General features: G+C 35.9%; 2 protein-coding genes and 1 pseudogene across 2 annotated transcripts; 2 read left to right on the top strand and 1 right to left on the bottom strand.

The window, feature by feature from the left end:
• The first annotated feature begins 1275 nt into the window (after window positions 1-1275).
• LOC122310968 lies at window positions 1276-7752 on the top strand (annotated as a pseudogene).
• Window positions 7753-10539: 2787 nt separating this feature from the next.
• Window positions 10540-11145, bottom strand: LOC122310347. Its single transcript, XM_043124242.1, has one exon. The coding sequence runs from the start codon at window positions 11143-11145 to the stop codon at window positions 10540-10542; it is 606 nt and encodes a 201-aa protein (XP_042980176.1).
• Window positions 11146-14581: 3436 nt separating this feature from the next.
• On the top strand, window positions 14582-18276 carry LOC122310966 (8-hydroxygeraniol oxidoreductase-like). The gene is made up of 7 exons (XM_043125271.1): window positions 14582-14775; window positions 14900-15042; window positions 15139-15176; window positions 15523-15928; window positions 16808-17050; window positions 17181-17339; window positions 17895-18276. The coding sequence occupies exons 1-7, from the start codon at window positions 14736-14738 to the stop codon at window positions 18015-18017; spliced, it is 1152 nt and encodes a 383-aa protein (XP_042981205.1). The 5' UTR covers window positions 14582-14735; the 3' UTR covers window positions 18018-18276.
• Window positions 18277-23253: the final 4977 nt, after the last annotated feature.

Below are 23253 nucleotides of genomic sequence, written 5' to 3'. Positions count from 1 at the left end.
TATTATCTCTACACATCATATACCACATCCTTTTTTATTTTTTTTTTAAAACTTTTATTCCACCAGCGGTGCTTATTGGAAATTAAGTACACAGCAGTATGTGTATACATAATTGATTGGGAGCTTTCGTAAAAGAGATTGATAATTAATGCATTCATGTGAGGTAGGTCACTGCAGTTCCTTGTTCCTGTCTTTCTTTCTTTTCTTTTTCTTACGTCCATACAATATTTAGATGCCCAATTGCCTAACAACCCATCTCAATATTTATTTTGTTATTGGATGACACTATTTAAGGAGGAAACAGAGGTGCAAGGAACTCAAATCCAAACGCACGCAGTACTGTTAGTAGGGGTGGGCAGGGGGGCCCCGTTACCCGCTGTCCCGCCCCGTTCGCTCCGCCCCCGCATAGGGCGGGGCGGGGCATCCGCACCGTCAGGTCCGGGGCGGGGCCCCCCAGCCCGTATGGTTTTTCCCCAGCGGAGGCGAGGGACGGGGACGGACCCCCCCCGGTCCATTTTTCCCCCGCCCCGCCCCTCTCTCCTACCTTCCCTCTGCTTCGTACTCCGATCCCCATGACTCATAAAGCACAGACAAGTGCCTGATGCTCACAAAGCACAAACAAGTGCCTGATGCTCACCGAAAATGACAAGATGAGCCAAACCATCCGAGAGTTGTACGGATATCGGTGACTGACCCTAACGCCACGGACTCATCCAGCGATGAGGACGATGATTTCTTGGGCCGGCAACGTGTGAAGCGGTACGTCGAGGAGATCAATATCGAGTCCGGTTGCAAGAACAACGTTGTTTCGAAAACCCGAAAACGATCTGCTGGAGAGGCCACGGCCAGCCGGAGGCCACTGAAGGTGGCTCCGTCAAATGGCAAGAAGTTCCGAGGAGTATGACAACGGCCATGGGGAAAGTGGGCGGCTGAGATTCGAGATCCCACAAGACGTGTACGACTGTGGCTGGGTACTTACGACACCACTGAGGAGGCTGCCATGGAACTCCTTCCAGTGAAGAACACCGGGGGGCTGGACGGATTGCCCCCCCACCCCGTACCCCGTCATGCGGGACGGGGTACCCCGCCCCCGCACACCGGGGGCGGGGGACGGAGGGGATTTTCCCCATCCGCCCCATGCCGGGGCGGCCGGCGGAGGGGGGCCTACCCCGCACCGTATGGTGCGGGTAGCACCCCTAACTGTTAGAGAAAGACAAATATATATATACAAAGCTGAATTCGTTTTGATAAAATCTGATATTATAAATTGCTGGAGAAGATGTCGAAGCTGAGCGACTCAAAGGTCATAACATGCAAAGGTATCCTATTTTTAATATTTCACTTTTACATGTGCAGACGTTGCAGAAGAGAAGATCATTCATTATATTATACATGGGTATAATAATTTATCTCATAATATTATATTTTTTTTATTTTTTATTTGTCCAATTGGTGGCGAAAGCTGTGGTGTGTTGGGGAATTGGGGAAGCGTTGAAGTTGGAAGGGATAAAAATAGAGCCTCCAAAATCAACTGAAGTTCGCGTCAAAATCCTGTATGCCAGTGTTTGTCACAGAGACTTGTTATACACCGACGGCTTTCCAGCTGTGAGCATCCTTGCCTTAATAGTTCTTGGTTTTTTAAACTTTTCCATGCATTGGGCTAGAGGGTTTGTAAAGAATGAAGCTAAGAAATATGCAGAGCACTGAATTGTATTTCTCGAATTATATTTTACATGAAATGATAGTATAGCTTATATACTATTTACAGCAAGTGGATAACTGGCGGGAAAGTAAAATTTAAATAATCTAACAGAAAGTCCTATAATACTATAACAGAATACATTTGGAAGAAAAGAATTGAGGCATAGCAAATTCAGTACCATTATCTGTTCTAATGGTCTTAATGGAAGAATTAAAATGAGTATTGACCATGTTAATGAAGTTCTGCAACAACACTTGAGTTTCAGATTTATATTTCATCAAATATACCCACGTGCTACGGGAAAAGTCATCTACAATGGTTAAGAAATACTTAAAACCATCTAATGACTGATATTGAAAGGGGCCCTATATGTCACAGTGTATAAGTTGAAATGGAGAAGAAGAATGATGTTCACTGTGAGAAGGGAATGGCAATCTTTTATGCTTAGCAAGAGGGCAGATTGAACACAGAGTATCATTTTTATTGATAGAAGCAGTAGGTACAACAGATGACAACAATTTTATTCGAGAAAAGGAGAGATGACCCAACCTTTTATGCCAAACATCAAATTCAGAGTTATTAGAATGAGAAACAAAAGCAGAATTGAAAAGTTGAGTACAAGGAAGAGTGACATTAGCAGCTGGTTTATGCAGTATGTATAATCCTCCTATGGCTTTACCCTTCCCAATCGTTCTCCAATGGGTGAGGTCCTGTATATAGCAAACATTGCCAGAAAAAATGAGACAACAAGAAGTAGATCTGGTTAGTTGATTGACAGAAAGAAGATTGAATTGAAATGAAGGGACACACAAAACATTATGTAAGATAAGATGTGGAAATATATGAATGGAACCAATGTGTGTCACCGGTGCAGAAATGCCATTAGGCATTTTAACAAATGCATTGTGTGCAGAATGAAAGGAAGTAAAAAGGGAGGTGGAATGGACCATATGATCCGTAGCACCAGTATCTATAATCCAATCATTAGGAGTAATATTCAAGGGAGAAACAGTGTTTATGGAAAAAACAGAAGATATACCCGAAAGATGATCAATAGGAGAAGTCACATTTGCTGTCTGAGGAACATGTGACTCAGGATTGAGAAGAGCCAAGAGCTGTTGGCATTGTTGTGGTGTAAGGGGAAATTGAGATGAGGAATCAGCAACAACTTGATGAGCTGAAGATGATGGAGTAGAGAATTTCCCTTTGGAGCGATATCCAGGAGGATATCCATGTAACTTGAAACACTTATCAATTGTATGCCCTGGAACAGAACAATGGGAACAAATAGGCCTATCTTTTCGAGTGGAAGGTTTAGTTTGATGGACAGATTTTGCTGCAGAGGAGAGTGCAGCAGATGGAATGTGAGGAACCAGAACAGATCCAATATCTCTTTGGCGCTCTTCTTGAAGAACAAGAGAAAAAACCTTGTTGATAGGAGGAAGAGGATCAATGAGCAGTATCTGTCCACGAATCTAGGAAAAAGAGTCATTGAGCCCCATCAAGAAGCGCATAACATAGTCTTGTTGATGCATGTCCATCAGTGTACGTAGACCTCCACATGAGCAGACAGGTAAGGGTCTATAATTCATCAATTCATCCCATAAACCCTTCATTTGAGTAAAATTGGCACTGACAGAGAGATCATTTTGCATGAGAGAGGCAATTGACTTCTGCAATTGATAGATCCGAGGGCCATTGCTTTGAGAAAACGTTTCTTGAAGGTCAGACCACATATCTCTAGCAGAATCAACATAGATCACGCTAGCAGCAATCTCTTTAGAAAGAGAATTAAGAATCCAAGAAAGGATCATATTATTGCATCGAGTCCAGAGAGGTAACAGAGGAGAAGTATCAGATGGTTTGACAATGGAGCCATTGACAAATCCTACCTTGTTCTTGGCAGTGAGAGCCATGATCATAGACCTACGCCAAGTGTTATAATTGTCACCAACAAGAATTTGAGTGACAAGAATGGATCCAGGACTATCTCCATTATGGAGATAGTAAGGACTGGATGAATCAGAGGACTCAGGAGTGGGAGATGAGACAGATGAATTGGAATCAGAAGTCATGATGATTTGCGCGGAAAGGTGTTTTCAAACTGATACCATGTAAAGAATGAAGCCAAGAAATATGCAGAGCACTGAATTGTATTTCTCGAATTATATTTTACATGAAATGATAGTATAGCTTATATACTATTTACAGCAAGTGGATAACTGGCGGGAAAGTAAAATTTAAATAATCTAACAGAAAGTCCTATAACACTATAACAGAATACAGAAAAAACAATATAATACTATCTCTAATAGGGTTTGACATTTTTCCTTCTTGTTCTGCAGCCTGCTTTCCCTCGAGTTTTAGGACATGAAGGTGTCGGGTAAGCTCTCTGGCCTAGTTTGTAATTAACTGTCTCCATCTTCTCCAGTACTTGCGTCAAAGTTCTACTGATTGTAGAAACGATCGACCTTTGATCATCTTGTAATATTTTCATTTTTTAATAGGAAAAAGTCATTGCACAGTGTTAGCTAGTTTGATTAATTATGTTATTTTTATTCCAGAAATAAAATTATATACAGTTTTAGGATGTGCAAGAATTTTACTAAATTAATTTTTTTTCATATGAATTACAAACGTGTCCGCTTTGTGTGCCAATAAAAAAAAAAGTTTGCAAATTAATAGATTTATACTAAATAGCTCACCCCGTGTTAAAAATATACTATATATATATATATATATGTGATCGCAGTGTGGTAGAGAGTGTGGGTGAGGAAGTAACAGATGTCAAAGCAGGAGATTTTGTCATTCCAACCTACGTTGCCCAGTGCGAAGACTGTGAGAATTGTGTGTCAGGAAAGACAACCTTGTGCCTAAAATACCCAATACCCTTGAGTGGTCTTATGACTGATGGCACTTTGAGAATGTCTGCAAGAGGCCAGAGACTGTATCACACCATTTCTTGCTCTATATGGTCTGAGTACATGGTTGTTGATGCTATCTACGTCCTCAAGATTGATCCCAGCATAATTGATCTGCCTCATGCAAGTTTTCTATCCTGTGGATTTTCAACTGGATTTGGAGCTGCTTGGAAGGAAGCTGGGGTTGAACGAGGATCGAGTGTTGCTGTTCTTGGTCTTGGTGCTGTTGGATTAGGGGTATGTATGAATGTTGCTTTTATTGCTGATTAATTATCAGCATCCTGCATGCAATTTAGGGGGTTCATGTGAGGGTTATTCGGGTTCAACGCATACATCAGTTAACCTTAATTAAACAAGATTCAACTTGAGATTATTTAATTATATATATAAATATATATATATATATATTTATATATGGGTTGCTGGGTTTGTCTTTCCTCTCGTCCTTCCTCTTTTTAAGCTGTAGTTGTTGAACCTTCTTGCATGTGTTTTTATTTTAATTCTTAATATAAGGAATTGTCGGAAATGAGAAATGCTTCAGAACAGTCGGGCTTCTAATAGGGGAAGAGCAGCCCTCCATTCAGACATTTACACGTAGGAAAAAACACAATAAGCTCCTTAGGCTTCATCACATAGAATCACAATAGGCAAGACGTTGCATCGCCAATCGCCGTCCCTTTGCACCAACGCCCAAGATGAAGATGTTGCATACCTCCAATAGCCGAACACAAAAAAATATGAAGAAAAATCAAAGTAAGTAAACTTCGAAGATTTTCTGAAACCAGATGAAGAAAATATGAAGCAAAACACCCCCCCAACATTCAAATCCAAATAACACCCTTCACTCTCAGTTTTTTCATACCCAAGAAAATTACCCTTTTACATGCAGAAATGCAAAAATAAATTACCGGAAACTAGTCATTTGATAAGAAAATATGCACTCTATTCTTTCTCATTCCTCTTCTTAATTGGGCCACATCCTTCCATTTCCCCAATGCAGCATAAATGTTTGCCAACAATTAGATGTAACTTGCTAGGTTTTGGAGCTCTAATTTTATAAGTGTCTTGACGAAAATTGAGGGAGACTTCGAGGGAGGCATGAGGCTTAAGTGGGAAGAATCACAGAGGGAGGGAAGATGAGACTGGGGGAGGGAGGGAGAGTTCAAAGGAAGGGTGAGGGGTTCACTAGGAAGGGGGGTTTGAATCGTGGGGGGGATTGCTGGGGTGGGGGGGGGGGGGTTTGCATAGGGGGTTTTCGCATTAGGGGGTAGGGGACGTTGGTTCGAGGTGGTGGGGAGAGGTGGATGCCGTTGCTAGAGAGGGGGGAGGTCGACGCCGTTATGAGGAAAGGAGCAGAGTAGAATTCAGAGAGAGAGAGAGAGGAGATTTCTATTATAGTATGTGATGCGGTTACAGTGATGATAAAATGAAACTCATGCGTGTCATGTTTTTATTAGAGAGCTGTTATTTGAAGAAAAACAGATAGATCGGTTATAAGTATTTCTTGTTGGGAAGAGAATTGGTCATCATCCTTTGTAAAATATTGCAGGCCGTAGAGGGAGCCAGGAAACAAGGGGCAGCAAGGATAATTGGCATCGACAAGAATGAGAGGAAACGTATAAAAGGAAAAGCTTTTGGAATGACTGACTTTATAAACCCTGATAAATATGATCATAAATCTATTTCCCAGCTGGTCAAAGAATTGACTGACGGAACTGGTGTGGATTATTGCTTTGAGTGCACTGGGGCCCCACCCTTGATCAATGAATCTCTCCTCGCCATAAAAATGGTATATATAACAATTGTAAATTTTTTTTTTTAACAAAATAAAAAGAATTGTAATTGTATCATTTTCATTCATGTTATAAGTGTTAATTAATTTTATAAATTTGTTAATCAAAATAATTAATTTTTAACTTTGGTAATATTGGTGGTCATGATAAGGGAAAAGGACAAGCAATAGTAATTGGTGCAGGAAATTATCCGACAGTGGAGATCAGGATTCAGTTCCCAGCCCCTATTGCTTGGTGGAACGTTGAAGGGTTCCATTTTTGGAGGGCTCAAAGTCAAAACTGACCTACCTGTTATAATCGACAAATGCAAAAATAAGGTGAGTTTTTATTTAAAGAAATTGCTATAAATATGTATTATTTTTCTTATAAAGTTTAGGTCGAATTTCGGTATGAATAATCATATATATACAACTATTTCACAAACAATTTAATAACTAACCAATGTGATAATGCCACTTCATAAAATATATTATGATTTTCGATCCTACTTGCATTCGGAATTTTGAATTGTGTGAAGATTGTATATTTACCATTATTCTTTTGGTATTGATTAATATTGAGAACGATAAGATGAAAAAGTAAAGCAAAAATTAAATTAATCACACATGAACATAAGATTTACGTGGTTTAGCAACGTGCTTATATCCACAAAGTTACAAAGAATTTTATTTTCTTAAAAATCGTATACACAAAGTTGCAGTACAATGAGTAACCGTACAAATATAATATATATGTATATATATATGTGTGTGTACGCGAGCACGAATGTGGCGAAACCCCAATTCAACTTGGGTTTATCAGACTGAGCATGCGTTCCATGACTCAAGCCTCGTTGAAAATTCACTTAAAAATCATAAGGAATTCTTACCAGGTTGGATCATCAATTCTAGTCACAATAAAACAAAACCAGGCTCACACCAAAAACCAAGCAAACAATATAGCAGCTAGTGATCATGTACGTGAGATTGGGTTACTTTTCATCATCTTCACACTTAGGTAGCAATAAGGCACTGATTTATGCTTTCAAAGTTGAAATTTCCGTATGAAATGTGTTAAAATTAAACCACATATAAATTAATCGTGCTGATTAATTCTAACAAGATCTGAATCAATGCTGCTTTGCTCCCATCGGCAGGAAATCCAACTTGATGAACTTCTGAGTCACGAAATTTCACTGGAAGATGCTGATAAAGTATTTGACCTAATGAAGCATCCAGACTGTGTGAAGATTCTTATCAAGCTTTGAGTACGTCCTGTCTAGCAATATTAACGTTCTAGATGCATGTTGACTAGCATGCTAACTAGCGTGCATGTGATAATAAAGGAATTTTCGACACCGAACAGGTTGATAGTCTTCGGCACTAATCAATAATTGCAAGCATGTAAAACTTTTATTTCAAGTATTGTCATTATAAGAAAACTGAATAGTTGTTGTCGCTTATTTTCCATTTTTTGTTAAAATCAGACCCGTTTTGGTATAAAATAATCATTTTTGTAGAAAATAAATAGCAATAACTATGTAGTTTTCTTATAGTGTATTTAAAGGTTTCAACGCATTCGACTTTGGACTTGTGAAAGGTTTAGTATAAAGGAATTTCCAGCACCAAACAGGTTGCAAACACATGATTTTTATGATAACCTCGTGAATTGTGTGCTTCGGATCGGAGTATCTAATTTTTGTTTGGGAAGACAGAAAAGCAGTACAGGGACAAGAATAAACTAATCTGATCATTATGCATACGGCCAGCAAACTTTTGCTAAGGGTGGGCAGCGGGGGCCCGCCCCCCGCTACCCCGCCCCGCCTCTCTTTCTAACAATTTTTTAAGCCCATTGAAATATGGGATTCTTGAAGTGGGCGGGGTCCCGCCCCTCATGATGCGGGTAGCACCCTTAACTTTTGCCATGGCTTTTATTTTTTTCTTTAAATCCTCAATGGATGCTTTGTGTCTTTTAATATTTTCTCTCACTTTTTGCTTGACGAGAAGTCCATCAAACTCTACATAGTTCGGTGGACCGAGGGACTAGTGAGATCTAGGAAATTTCCAATTTTGAAAAATTTGAATTTATAACCTTTTGATCTTTCTAGTTTCAATCCTAAACTCTTTTGAATACAAAGAATGTGAAAATAGTTTTATAATTGAGGTTAGGGTTTAATCCGAAATTGATCTAATTGCAATTATTTATTTTTACATTTAATTATTAGTATGAAGATCAAGAGATTTCAATTCAAAACTCATCCCAACTCATCTCATATCATCTATTCATTATAATTTTCATAAATTTTCATTATATTTCATATCATTTTATCTCAATTTACTATCAAACCTCCCTAAATCATGATTTAATTATAGTTTGGTTGTTTAGGGGTTTAGTAAATCAAGAGGCCAAGTACGGCCAAGGGCCAATAAGCCACCTGAAACTTTTAAAAAGAAAAAGAAGATTTCCAATAAATTTTGGACCAATGAGACTAGAGCTTAACAATTTTAACAGAGTTCTCTCTCTCATTTTCACACCACACACTCAGATATTGCTGAGTACAATTGTTAGAAAGAGAGGTTTGCAAGAGTGAGAGAGAGTTGCATCTTAGAGTGAGAAGGAAGTTCTTCTGAGTAACTTGCCAACAACTATAAATCTTTTTCTAGGATTTTTGCCCGCATGTCCTGTCGACCCATTTAATGCGATTACCCCAATCCTGATGTGATCCGGAACAGGCTGGGCTAACTTTAGAGTTCTCAGGTGGGTGCAAATGCCGGACACTTGGTGGAAAAACACCCTTCCAAATTCCAAAAATATTAGAAATAGAGTCTGGTTTTGAACCGTGAGAATTTCACTCATTCTATTTATATAATATTATAATGTTGTTCAGGTAAGGATTTGACTGATCTTCATTAAATGTTTTTTCTATTAGAAATTCCCTCTGGAAAAAATAGGTGGATAAGATGGATGGCAAGATTCGAGAAAAGTATGGTGCTAATTTTCTCACTATAATTAATCAATTCTGTCCATTTTCAGCGTTTTACTTTTATTTATTTCAAAATAATTGGGCCATATCTTTTGTTAAATTTCCTGGAAAGTTCGCAACACTGAACAGTGCATTCATATAATTAAGAGTCATGCAAGGGTCACAGCTGGCGGCTCCGCTAGGAGTCATCGTTTAGGCTTTAGAATTTTATTTATTTTTTATTTTTTAATATTTTTAAATATTTATAAAAAAAATATAAATAATTATAATAATATTAAATAATTCTTCTAATTATTAAGAAAAAAAAAAGAGCCAATAATAACCCAACGGGAGCCACCAGTGATGGCTAAGTATTATCCTATAATTGACAGGGAGCTTTTGTATCAGAGCGAGCTAAATGCAATGTGAAGGAGACCGTACTTTCAGTCTTTGTCTTTTATTATTATTATTATTATTATTATTATTATTAAAAAAAGTGGTTGGTTTTCAATCTTGAGAATTTCAATCCTATATATCATCTTATACCACATATTTTATATATTAAAATATTATTTTTTATTTTTTTTATTTTTTATTTTATTTTATTCTTATTAAACTAATTAAATTATTTTATTTATCATCCACACACTACATATTTATTATAGAAAAAATAAAAAAAATTAAAATAAATATAGTGTATGAAGTGTAAGAATGACAAATAAATTTTTCATTCAATCATTCTGTTTGTTTATATATAATATTATATATAATTTTCTTCGTGTGTCACGTAAGGATTTGACTTTTCTTCATTGAATTTTTTTTTATTAAAAATTCCCTCTTAAAAAATAGGTCGATAAGATGCATGTATGGAAAAAGATACTTAAATATAAATTTTATGTGTAATTATTTTTATATGTTTATATTTATTCTAAATATATTCTAAATTTTCCATGATTTACTTTATTAATTATCTAATTCTCTTTAATTTTAATTTTTAAAATTTAGAAAAAAACAATTTGAGAGATATTGATAAAAAAAAAAAAATTTGCACTCTTTTTCATAAATAGCCTGTTTCATTGCTTGCCTCCATCCACTCTCCAATCCTATAATTTGACTTTCTAGAAAGAAATAGTTATGAAGTTTTTTTTTTTTTTTGATAATTAGACTTTCCTTTCATTAAACTCAAAGATCCTTACAAATAGCAAGTTGATCAAGCCATATAGCTTGACTAACAAAAGGAGGACAAAAATCACACCACATACAAATATCATCAATCAACCAAGCATGTTTTGCTAGAAGATGAGCCACTAAATTGTCTAACCGATTGACATGCACCACTTTAACTTCTTGGAAGGCCGCCATTAGTCTTCGTATGTCTTGAAGAATAAAAGCAAAATCTATTAAACATTCAGAATTTTCATTCAAAGCATTAACCAAAATCAAAAAGTTGGTTTCAAACATAAGCTTTGGTACACCCCATTGAATACACAACTGTAAATCTCTAAGAAGTGCAACTGCCTCAATGAACTCAGTAGAGGAGACCTCTTTCTCTACCTTAGAACAAGCCACGACAACCTCCCCATTATGATTTCTCAAGACCACTCCAACCCCAGCTACAGAATGTTTAGGAAAAGCGGCCCCATCAATGTTCAATTTCATAAAATCAGACGGAGGAGGATGCCATCTTACCACCTTGCTCATCTTCGGATTTGAAACATCAAACAGGTGCACCTGTTCATATTCTTGTTGTAAAGCAAGTGCATTATTGACAATCACATTAAAATGCATAGAAATATTCTCATAAAGCCTTTTATTCCTTCTATACTAAAGGCCCCACGTTATAGCCACAAATCTGGCCAACAAAGAATCAGAACCTCTAACTCGGGCCAAATGTGCCAGATCCCAAAAAGACAACTCAGATTGCAAGTTATCCATTTGAGTACAAAAAACCCCCCACACATTTCTTACTTCCGAATAAAAATACAAAGCATGAGCAGCATCTTCCATACCTTGATTACATAGTACACAGGTTGCATCATCCAATACATGTTTTTTCTTCAGATTCAGATAGGTTGGAAGCTTCTCCTGACACGCCCTCCATGCAAAAATCTCCATCTTTTTAGGAAGTTTCAGATGCCATAAAGACTTCCAAAACACAGCTTTAGAACTGCCACTAGAAGACTGTCCATGTGAAAGATTTATGAAGTTAGGATAAATCTATTATGCCCCTTACTGTTTTAGTTGATCGTTGGTTAATTTTTTTTATTTAATAATTAAAAAAATAATTTTAAGTATATTAATATTTTTTTTATTTTTTAAAAATATTTAAAAAATGTGAAAAAAATTTAAAAAGTTGAAAAGTGTGTTAACAATAATGATGAGCGATGCTATTCAGATGATAGAGTAGCACTGCTCTATAAAGTTATTAGAAAAATATCAACTAAGAATAGTTTTTAGGGGACCATTAAAAGAAAATTTTAATTACAAACACAACTACACATTAATATATATATATATCAATTTAATGTGATTAGTTAAAGTAGATTTTATTGAAAACAATACTAATTTAAATTTTAAATATAAAAAAATTAATATTAATATGTAAATTAATACATGAATTTACACTTAGCAAAATTCACCTTTAAATAATAAGATATTAAAAAAATATATGAAAATTAAATGCCATCTTAATGATACAATGGGTAAAATATCTTTATATATAGAAAGTAGCTATTTAACAGAAATTGTTGTTTTAACAGTTTTTATTATTTTTCGTTAATATTTTTTTATTTTCCGTTAACTCCGTTTGTTAGCCTCGAAATGTCGTTCGAATTACACTGCTCTTGATCCCATCAATATATCGGCTCGCATAGGTCACAACAAATGTCAGTGACTCATATGAGATGACATCCCTCACCAAGAGACACAGTCAGTGGCACGTTTTGGCACACTATGATTTAAAATGGACCCAAACAAATAGTTAGATTGTTTAGGAATTAGGACGCTACAGAATTTTCTATTATACCTATCCTATTTAATTTATTATTTTAGATTCAATATTTCATATAAATATCATTTTAATAATATCGATTTATAATTAATATCTATTTATTCTTAGATTTCCTTTTTATTTATTTTATTCTGTGATAGAATTCTATTTATAATTCATTAAAAATATTTAATAATATTTAAAATTAAATAGAATCTATTTAATAAAAATAATATTAAATTAAGAAAAACAATACTAAAAAAATAGAAGGGTAATTAGAATGAATGATTCATAAATAATATTTAGATATGAAAAGACTATACACCCTTTAACTCAATTTGTTGACAGATTAAATTAATCATGGCTATAATGCAATTGTCTTTTCCTCCGAGCCCAAGGTAACGGGAGCATCTTGTCCTCAATTCTCATCCATGTCATAAGCTACAAAGGCACCGCACGCCTCCTTCCATCTCCACTGCCCCACAATGGCGATAGAGATAAGCTGGTTGGGAATGAGAAATTGTAAGATTTATTTCTTGTGAGAGAGAAAGGGATTGATAGGGGTAGAAAGAGACGAGAAAAAAAGGGGGCTTGAGGAGAGAGACATCATGAGAGAAATAGGTTCGTATCATCATGATGGGTTTGACATTAAAAATAAAGTTATATTAGTGGGGTGTGGAATAAATATTAACTGATGTATAATATATCTCTTATTTTTATATAACATATGTGTAACACTTGTCTTTTATAAAAATTTTATTATTTTATATAACATAAAGACTATTTACTAGAATTCACATCTTTTCCCATATGTCATAAATTATTAATTGAAACTAATTTTTTTTATGAAATATATATATATATATATATATATATATCATTTTATCCAAATAGGTAAACGTGTTTTGCACGTTGATCCTGACCTAATTACTTAAAAAAAAAAAAAAAAAAGGGTCCACCGGCCTTGTGGTCCTCGTGCCAATCCTAGCTAGGCATTAATTTAGGAGTGGTAATTGATTATTAAAATTATTATTATTAGTTTCCTAGCTAATAAGAAGACAAATTATAAGATGAATTTTATTATATATAAATAAAATTATATATTAATCTACATATTAATACTAATTTATTCATATTTAAAATTTAGATTAATATTATTTTTAATAAAATTTATTTTTTAATTAATTATATTAAATTAATATATAAATTAATATATAATTATACTTATAATTAAATTTTTCTTTACAAAATTATAAGATGAGAGTGATCAGTACCAATGGCGTAAAAATTGAGGAGGCTTTTTTTTTTTTTTTCTAATATTTTTTTTTTTTTTGTTGTCTCTCTCTCTCCTCTAATCAATTGAGGAGGCCTTGATTAAAGACATGACGGCGGATACTTGGGTGGAAAATTCAAAATTTCGTTTTTCAAGCCAAAAGACTTGACTTATCTTCATTAGATATTCCCTCTTAAAATAAGAAAATGATTAGACAAGCATCCATTTTCCTACGACCTTCCCAAAAAATAATAATTTTTTAAAGATTTATTTTAATTTTGATTTCGATTTGATGAGATAGATATTTAAAAAATAATATTTTATTGATAGATTCTAAATAAATTGTTATTAAATTGTAAGGATACCCTATCCCAAAAATAGGTGGATGAGATGCATTTGAAGGTACGACAAAAGTAGACTTATTTTTATTATAATTAACTAATTTTGTCAATGTTTTTATTTTTAATTATTTCAAAAGTGGTTTAGAGATGATTTAAATATCTAAATTTAAATTATTTCATTTTATTTTATATAATTTTTATATAAAATATAATAAATAATTTTATTTTTTAAAATTTTATAATAAAATTAATATTAAAAATTATATTATAATAATATTTTATTTAATTTTTAACAAAAGATAACATATCATCTCCTTTCCTCTAACAAGCCTAATTTTTCAATGAGCTTACTTTTAGACCAGAATATCCAATATTTTTTATACCAACTCCACCTAAAGATTTTGGATTGAACCATATATATATATATATATATATAGGAAACTGCTTTTTAAAAAAATTTATAAATAAATTTATAAATTATAGTGGCCCCACGTCACATATTAATTTATAAAATAAATATAACCCATAAGATAAAATTACAATAATTTATAAATTTAATTTTGTTCTTTATCTACTTTTCTTTTAAGCTATAAATCAACCCTTCGGCAGCCCAACTCATTTATGTTGTTATTGGATGATATGCTAATTAAGGATCAGGAACCGGAGGCCCAAGGAACTCAACTCCAAACGCACGCAGTGCCAGTGACAGAAAAGACAGAGATATATAGAAAGCAGAATTCTTTGTCATAAAATCTGATAGTAATTGCTGGAGAAGATGTCGAAGCTGAGCGACTCAAAGGTCATAACATGCAAAGGTATGCCCCTGTTTTTATTTCACTTTTACATATGCAGTTGCAGAAGAGAAGATCATTATATTGTACATGGGTATAATAATTTATCTCATAATATTATATTTTTTTATTTTTTATTTTTCGAAAGCTCTGGTGTGTTGGGGAATTGGGGAAGCGTTGAAGGTGGAAGAGATAGAAATAGATCCTCCAAAATCATCTGAAGTTCGCGTCAAAATCCTGTATGCCAGTGTTTGTCACACAGACTTGTTACACACCGAGGGCTTTCCAGCTGTGAGTATCCTTCCCTTAATAATTCTGGGTGTTCTTTTTTTACCTTTTCCATGCATTGAGCTAGAGGGTTTGACATTTTTCCTTCTTGATCTGCAGCCTTGGTTCCCTCGAGTTTTAGGACATGAAGGTGTCGGGTAAGCTCTCCTAATCTGTAACTGTCTCCACCTTTTCCAGTACTTGCGTCTAAGTAGTACCACTGATTGTAGAAACGATCAACCTTTGATCGTCTTGTAATATTTTCGTTTTTCAGTAGGAAAAAGTCATCGCACAATGTTAGCTAGTTTGAATTATGCTATTTCTATATTAGAAGTAAAGTTAGATACAAGCTTAGAGTGCGTAACTCTCACACGGTCGTTTTGAAACAGGTCTGTTCAGTATATAAAAACAAATTGATTTTTTTCACGTGAATCTCAAATGTCGTGCCACTTATACTAAATAGCTCACCCCTTTCTAAAAGTAAAGTGGACCATGTGATTGCAGTGTGGTAGAGAGTGTGGGTGAGGAAGTAACAGATGTCAAAGCAGGAGATTTTATCATTCCAACTTACATGGCCCAGTGCCAAGACTGTGAGTATTGTGTGTCGGGAAAGACGAACTTGTGCCTAAAATACCCACTACCCTTGAGTGGTCTTATGGCTGATGGCACTTCCAGAATGTCTGTGAGAGGCCAGAGGCTGTACCAAGCCTTTTCTTGCTCTACGTGGTCGCAGTACATGGTTGTTGATGCTATCTACGTCCTCAAGATTGATCCCAGCATAATTGATCTGCCTCATGCTAGTTTTCTCTCCTGTGGATTTTCAACTGGATTTGGGGCTGCTTGGAAGGATGCTGGGGTTGAAAAAGGATCAAGTGTTGCTGTTCTTGGTCTTGGTGCTGTTGGATTAGGGGTATGTATAATTTTGCTTTTATTGCTGATTAATTATCAGCAGTACCCTACATGCAATTTAGGAACATTTTCTAATCTAACGTGTCGTGCAATACAAAAGTCAAAAGATTATTAACGATTTATAGATTTTCACTTTTCTACAATTGCAAGTTTTTAGAACTAACTCAATTATTGTGGTGGATAGATGAGATATTTTTTCCATTTTATAATTCAAGCAATCACGAGGCTATACTGAATAAAACTGTGTATTATAAAAAAATGATGCATTAAATAAACTGATCAGCCGGGTCAACCCGCATGTTACTTGGATTAATAAAAAAAAATGACCAGATTAATAATAGGGTCAACCGGGTTCATGTCAGAATGAATGAGTAAGATAATGCTAGGCCCTAATCCTATTATTTCATGTCGAGTTCATGTCAGATTTGCAGGCTGTGTAAAACAATTCACAGTCCTAACATGCATGGCATCTACAATAATATTGTTTTTCATGGTACTTACCCTGCGACTGTATTTATAAACAAGCTCATGATCAAATATACTGAAACATGCTATAATTCATACTACATTACTTTTTCCTGTTTTGTTCATAATTTACTATTTAACCTAAGACAAATTAATCTCATAGATTTGTGCAATCTCTCTTCTGTATTGTAACGAATAGGAGCTGTCTTGTATAAGCGATTTCTTATACAAGACAATATTCATCTTGAATCAGCATGCATATGCATGCTGGGTTAGTCTTTCCTCTTGTTCTTCCTCTTTTTGCGCTGTGGTACTTGTTAAAGTTTTTCTAATGCAAAAAAGAAAAACCTTCTTGCATGTGTAATCGAGATCAAGGAAGTTGGAAATTGATTATCATCCTTGTAAAATATTGCAGGTCATAGAGGGAGCAAGAAAACAAGGGGCCGAAAGGATAATTGGCGTTGACAAGAATGAGAAGAAACGTAAAAAAGGAGAAGCATTTGGAATGACTCACTTTATAAACTCTGATGATAAAAATGATGAGAAATCTATTTCCCAGCAGGTCAAAGAATTGACTGGTGGACATGGTGTGGATTATTGTTTTCAGTGCACAGGAGCCACACCCTTGCTCAATCAAGCTCTCCTAGCCACAAAATCGGTATATGTCTATATATTATATATGTTCATGTTATATATGTATACATGTTACAAATGCTAATTAATTTTATAATTTTTTAATCAAATTAAATAATTCATTTTCTAACTTTGGTAATATTGGTGGTCATAAGGGAAAAGGGGAAGCAATAATAATTGGTGCTGGAAATCATCCAACAGTGGAGATCAGTTCCCTACCCTTATTGCTTGGTGGAACCTTGAGGGGTTCCGTTTTTGGAGGGCTCAAGGCCCAAGCTGACCTACCTGTTCTAATCGACAAATGCAAAAATAAGGTGAGTTTTTTTATTTAAAGAAATTTCTATAAATATATATATTATTTTTCTTATAAAATTTATGTAAACACAAGATTTACATAATTCGACAACGTAATTAGGTCTACAAAGTTGTAAAAAAATTTATTATCTTGAATGTTGAATACATAGTATGGCAATACACTGAACGGCTGTACAAAAATACAGTGTGTGCGGCAAAAACCCTACGGTCCATCACCAGAGCATCGTTGAAAATTTACTAAAAAACCATAACAAATTCTTGGTAAGTCGGATCATCAAATCTGGCCGCCATAAAACAGGCACACACAAAATACCCAACAATCATTGATATAGCTGCTAGTCATGTACGTACGTAAGGGTGGGTTACTTTTTATCATCTTCAAACTTTGGTATCAATAAGCAGTACTGATTTATGGTTTCAAATTTGAAATTTCCTTAATTATTTGGGTATGAAATGTGTTAAAATTAAACAATAATATATATTAATCGTGTTGATGAATTCTGACAACATCTGAATCAATGCTGCTTTGTTCTACATATTGGATCGATTGGCAGGAAATCCAACTTGGTGAACTTTTGAGTCACGAAATTTCACTGGAACAGGCTGATAAAGTATTTGACCTAATGAAGCATCCGGATTGTGTGAAGATTGTTATCAAGTTGAGTGATCCTCTCTAGCAATATTAACGTTCTAGATGCATGTTGGCTAGCATGCTAACTAGCATGTGATAATAAAGGAATTTTCGGCACCAAACAGGTTGATAAGAAGTGTCTTCGGCACCAATTGCAAGCATATGAAACTTTTATTTCATATATTGTTTAAAGGTTTCAACAGATTCGATTTTGGACTTGTGAAAGGTTTAGTATAAAGGAATTTCCCGCACCAAAAATGTTACAAACACATGATTTTTATGATAACCTCCTGAATTGTGTGCTTCGGATCGGAGTATCTAATTTTTGTTTGGGGAGACAGAAAAGCAGTACAGCTTATCCAAGATTTCAAAGATAAAAGGACGTGCAAGAATAGACTAATGAATAATGATCAGCCTTGTATGATGACACAAATCTGATCATTATGGATACGGCCAGCAAACTTTAGCCATGGGATATGTCTTTTAGTCTTTCTTTATGTCCTCAATGGATGCTTTGCGCCTTTTAATATTTCTCACTTTTTTCTTGACTTAAATTCCATCAACTCCACATGGTTCAGTGGACCGAGCGAGGGACTAGCAAGAGGTCTAGGAAATTTCTACTTCTGAAAATTTTGAATTAAAAACATTCTAATTTCAATGCTAGTATGAAGATCAAGAGGACAGGTTATTTACTTATAGTTTGGTTGGTTCATGAGTTCAGTAAATCAAGAGGCCAAGTACGTTGAAGGGCCAAAATTAAGCCACCTGAAAATTTTAAATAGAAAAGGAAGATTTGTAATAAATTTTGGACCAATGAGGCTGGAACTTGACATTTTTAATGGAGAGAAATTAGAATTGTTCTGTCTCATTCTCACACCACACTCAGATATTATTGAGCAAAATTGTTAGAAAGAGAAATTTGCAAGAGTGAGAAAAAGTTGAATCTTAGAGTAAGAAGGAAGTTCTTCTGAGTAACTTGCAGTTGCCACATTCCTAAGTTCTCTTCTACATTTTTTTTTTTTTTTTTTAATTTTTGTTCACTTAATATGAATATTGATCAAGTAATTTTCTTTGACATGCTAGTGAAGCTCTCATCTCTTTTGGGGAATGCTATGTGACTTCTTGGACCATGAACATGTGTTGGACCATCCCCCTTTATGACCCATTTAGACAACCCTTTTTTTTAAGAGACCAATAACTCTATACTGTTTAGACACAAAGAATTTTTATCTCAAATATAAAATTCTCATCTCAACATTACAACTTTGCCAAATCTCCATATAAAATATAATAAATAATTTAACTTTTTTCCTACTTTTTCAAATCCCAAAACAATAATAATAATAAAATATAATATTTTAATATCTAATTTTAAAACTCAAAATTCTCATATGAGAAATCTCAATGGCCAAGCAGAACCCTACTAGGAATAATTTTTAGCCCGTCATTTTATCACCCAATCTCCCTAAAAAAAAGGCTAATTTCCTCCTTGCTTTTAACTAGAAGATTGTCAACATACACTTTCATGTTCCTTCCAATTTGCCTTTGGAATATTTTATTTACTAACTGGTATGCTTGTATGTCGTAGAGCCTTATTTGGTTTTAGCCTGAGTAGGCGTCTATAAATTTGAGCATTTTGTGGCCAGCCATAAAGTCTATGCACATTCAGCATTTTGCATTCTCTTTCTTGATAAATAATGTGTCTAACAGCCATTCCACGTAATGCATTTCTCTATTGAATTCCACCTCTAGCAACCTATCAAATTCCTCATCTATGTCTTGACACTTGTTGAAGCGAAACTTGCCTTTTCTACCAAACCCATTTAGCATTTGGGGTCGTGTAAAACTAATTCCCATTTATTTTCAGGTTTATCCCCATCATGTCCTCGTAGCTCCAAACAAACACGTCTTGGTGGTCACCTAAGACCCAGATCAACTCTTTTGAAACCGAAAGATTCCAAAGACAAATGTTGAGTCAACCATAAACAACACAAAGAGAGGTTGTAATTAGTCGGCAGCTCATTCAGAGTGAGCCACCAAATCCTTCCTTAAGGAAGGAGGATGGTGTTAGCAAGCCTGATTACTGCTTGCGAGCCGAACGAGGGGTGTATTGTCACAACCTCCAGGAGAATTGCCCAGAACAACACCTCAACACGACTTATGGAGGGTCAGGACAGTCACATGGCTAGCCTGCTTGCATGTCTTGGTTTAGACCATGACACGCAGCAGGCAACCATGGAGGTTACTGGCCATGTGCAGACCATGTGTGCAAGCTTGCGCGTGCACTTGCGTGCATGCATGAGTGCCCAACACCACTTAGCGAAGCTAGTGGCGTGCCCTCACAAGCATGCCATCCAGCGCACGGCACCAGCCCATTTCTCGTAGACAAGGCTAGTGGTATGCCAACAAGAGCAAGGCTCCAGCCCATTAGCCCAGACCGTTAGCTTAGGTCATGCATGCTCATCACCCAGGCCACCAACCCGGGCCATGCAGGACCACCGCCCAAGCCACTTGACTAGGCACCATAGCAGCAGCACAACATCACCATGTTCCCACCATCAGGCCTAGACTTGGTATCATGCCATGTCCACCATCAGCAGGCCATGCATAGTACCATGTTGTGCTCATCACCTGACCAACGTATGGTACCATGTCATGTCATGCAGCGAGCCGCGGATCGAACCATGACTAGCCTAGCCTTGAGCCATGCACCACCATAGCCCACCATGGGCCTTGCATGCCACGGCCACCATGACTAATTTATCCATTTTATTATTTTTATATATGTTATTTAAAGACTTGTTAACTATTATTTCATTTGTTTTATTTATTTATTCTAATTTGACTAGAGACCTTTTGGGAGTTTCCACTTTGTAAACTCTATAAATAGGACCCTTAGACATTTCATTAGGATCTTTTGGCATTTTGAATATTGAGTGGCCGGCCATAGGGTTTGGAGTTCTTCATTTTCGGTGCATCTTGCACTTGGGCTCTTTTGGGGTGCAATTCGTAAATATGTATGATATCCTTTAATATATTGAGGTTTCCTTTCAATTCTTTGTGCAATTTGTGAATCAAAGATTGTTTGGTTCCTTTGTTCTTTATTTTATCTTTTTGTTGATTGCTTTGGAGTGGAGAGGCCAAATCCTTCATTGGGATTTCGGTTTGTCTGGTGGATTGCAAGATCTCTTGTGTGCATGTGTTTTCTCACATGTTCATGAGATTTTCTTGAAGTTTCTTGAAGAATCTCATCTTCCAAACATAAATTTCGGCCAGCCCTATCCTTTGCCTTTCACACCACCTTCAATTGCCATAAACCACAAAACCCTAGCCCCACATCAAGCCCTACACACCACCCTCAAATTCCCATAGCCAAACAAGTCCATAAACCCTAGATCTCACCTTGAAGAATTCGGTCATAGCCTCCTTGGCTTGGCCGAAAAACTAGATCCTATATTTTCTCACTTCCCTTTTCCTTCTATAATTTGATTGGTCAATTCCCCTTGATTGGCTCACTCAAATTCCATTTTCCCACCAAAACACATCAACCTTATCCATCCCACTCATTTTTGGCCAGCCCTTGTCATTCTAGATCTCTTATCTCAATTCCTACTTTTTAGGAATTGCACAATTCCTAACTTGTACGATATCTAGTTGCCACCTAAGCCTTGGCCACCTTCCACTCTTGCCTTAGCCGAATCCTACACCAAACCCTAGCCAAGATTGGCCTTCATCCAACCCTAGCACATAAGTGGCACCTAGCATACCAAGGGTCACTTAGCCGTGCACCACCATCACCCAACCCGTGATCACCTAACCCAAACACCATCCATACTTCCCACCATTGAACCCTAGCCTCATCTCACCCAAGCTGCCTTTGGGCTACACGTGATCTACACCAAGCAAAGGAGTCCTATCGGTCACTAAAGGAGCAACAAGGAGAGGATTGAACCTTTAGTGTTTGGAGGCTTGACTGAGGTCCCCAACATATATAAGGTGCGCTCGACCGAAAACAGAAGTGCGGCCCCTTCGACTTTGTTCTATCACTTGCTCATAAGGAAGGCATATATAAAATCAAGAAAAATTCTACTTATCATCTCATGTACCACACACTAACATATGATTTGTCATTTGCATGTGCAGGAGTCATCAACATATAGGGGTCCACAATTGCTATGGTGAATCATCGTCACCAAAAGCCAAACACTAAGTTTCTGATAGCTTGTGGCTCATGAACGGGACCTTCATGTGATTAAATGAAAAGAGTTGACTAGACAAGTACAACAACTCTAGCAACATCTTGAGCAATATGAACCTTTTGGACATGAGGGCTCTCATCATGATTTGGAGGGTAAATCTTCCTCTAATTAGCCTTTTGGATATATATGAACCTTTTCATTTCCTACGCTTGGAAGGCCTGCAACCCAAGCTAACAATATCAGGTTTGTGCCTGACCTGACCTGAATATAGCCATTTAAGGCGCCAACTCAATCCGTATCAGCCCATTAAAATAAAATCGGGTCGAACTCGTATAACCCGACCTGGTCATTAAAAAAAAATGAAAATATTGAAAAGACTGCACTCTTTCTTCTTCATCAACAGAGGGACCTTGTACCCATTTTCTACAGATGAAAATTCCCAACTCAACCAAGAAAATCAAGTTGCATGATAGATTAAGCTTATACATTTTTAGATCATTCAGCCAATAAGTTCTCTGTTATTTTTTAAAACTCTCATCAACCAAACATGAGATCTATAGACAGCATCAACACTTTACATACCAAATGAAAACCCAAAAAGACAATTTAGATTTATCGAAAACAAGCAAAATTGCTAGACTCAAGGAAACAGGGAAAAAAAACTTTCATTTCCCTCCCCACAAATCCGCCAACAACCACACAGTAGATAGATACACAATCAAAAAATTAGAGTCACAAAAACTTAAGTCCTAAGTTATGAATGAAATATAAAGTTCTATGTGTTCCTTCTTGAATCAAAACTCAGCCTTTGGCTTTCATCTTAATAGCTCTTTATCATTTGGTGGATTCCAATAGGTGGCAACTTCTTGTTCTATATCCTTGGAAAAATATTATTGGGTGGTGATAATTTTTATCTCTTGGAATCTTTGCTTGGGCGATGAGCCTTCATATCCAAGATGGGACTAAACTCAAGATCACCTTCCTTGACTGTAGTCATCATCCTTGTCTTGATCCTCACAGTTCTATCTAGTAGACTAGCATTTAGTTCTACAAATTCCAAAGTATCTACCACCTCTTCTTGTT

The sequence above is a fragment of the Carya illinoinensis genome, chromosome 5, assembly GCF_018687715.1.
Source record: "Carya illinoinensis cultivar Pawnee chromosome 5, C.illinoinensisPawnee_v1, whole genome shotgun sequence".
NCBI classification, from domain to species: Eukaryota; Viridiplantae; Streptophyta; class Magnoliopsida; order Fagales; family Juglandaceae; genus Carya; species Carya illinoinensis.
This window is presented reverse-complemented; position numbering and strand designations above follow the sequence as displayed.

Excerpts from the sequence above, each read along its gene's own strand:
- LOC122310347 (XM_043124242.1), bottom strand. The coding sequence starts at position 11,145 with ATGCATTTTAATGTGATTGTCAATAATGCACTTGCTTTACAACAAGAA.
- LOC122310966 (XM_043125271.1), top strand. The coding sequence starts at position 14,736 with ATGTCGAAGCTGAGCGACTCAAAGGTCATAACATGCAAAG. Across the intron at positions 15,177-15,522 it reads TTAGGACATGAAGGTGTCGG|TGTGGTAGAGAGTGTGGGTG; the intron begins GTAAGCTCTCCT and ends ATGTGATTGCAG. Across the intron at positions 17,051-17,180 it reads CTCTCCTAGCCACAAAATCG|GGAAAAGGGGAAGCAATAAT; the intron begins GTATATGTCTAT and ends GGTGGTCATAAG.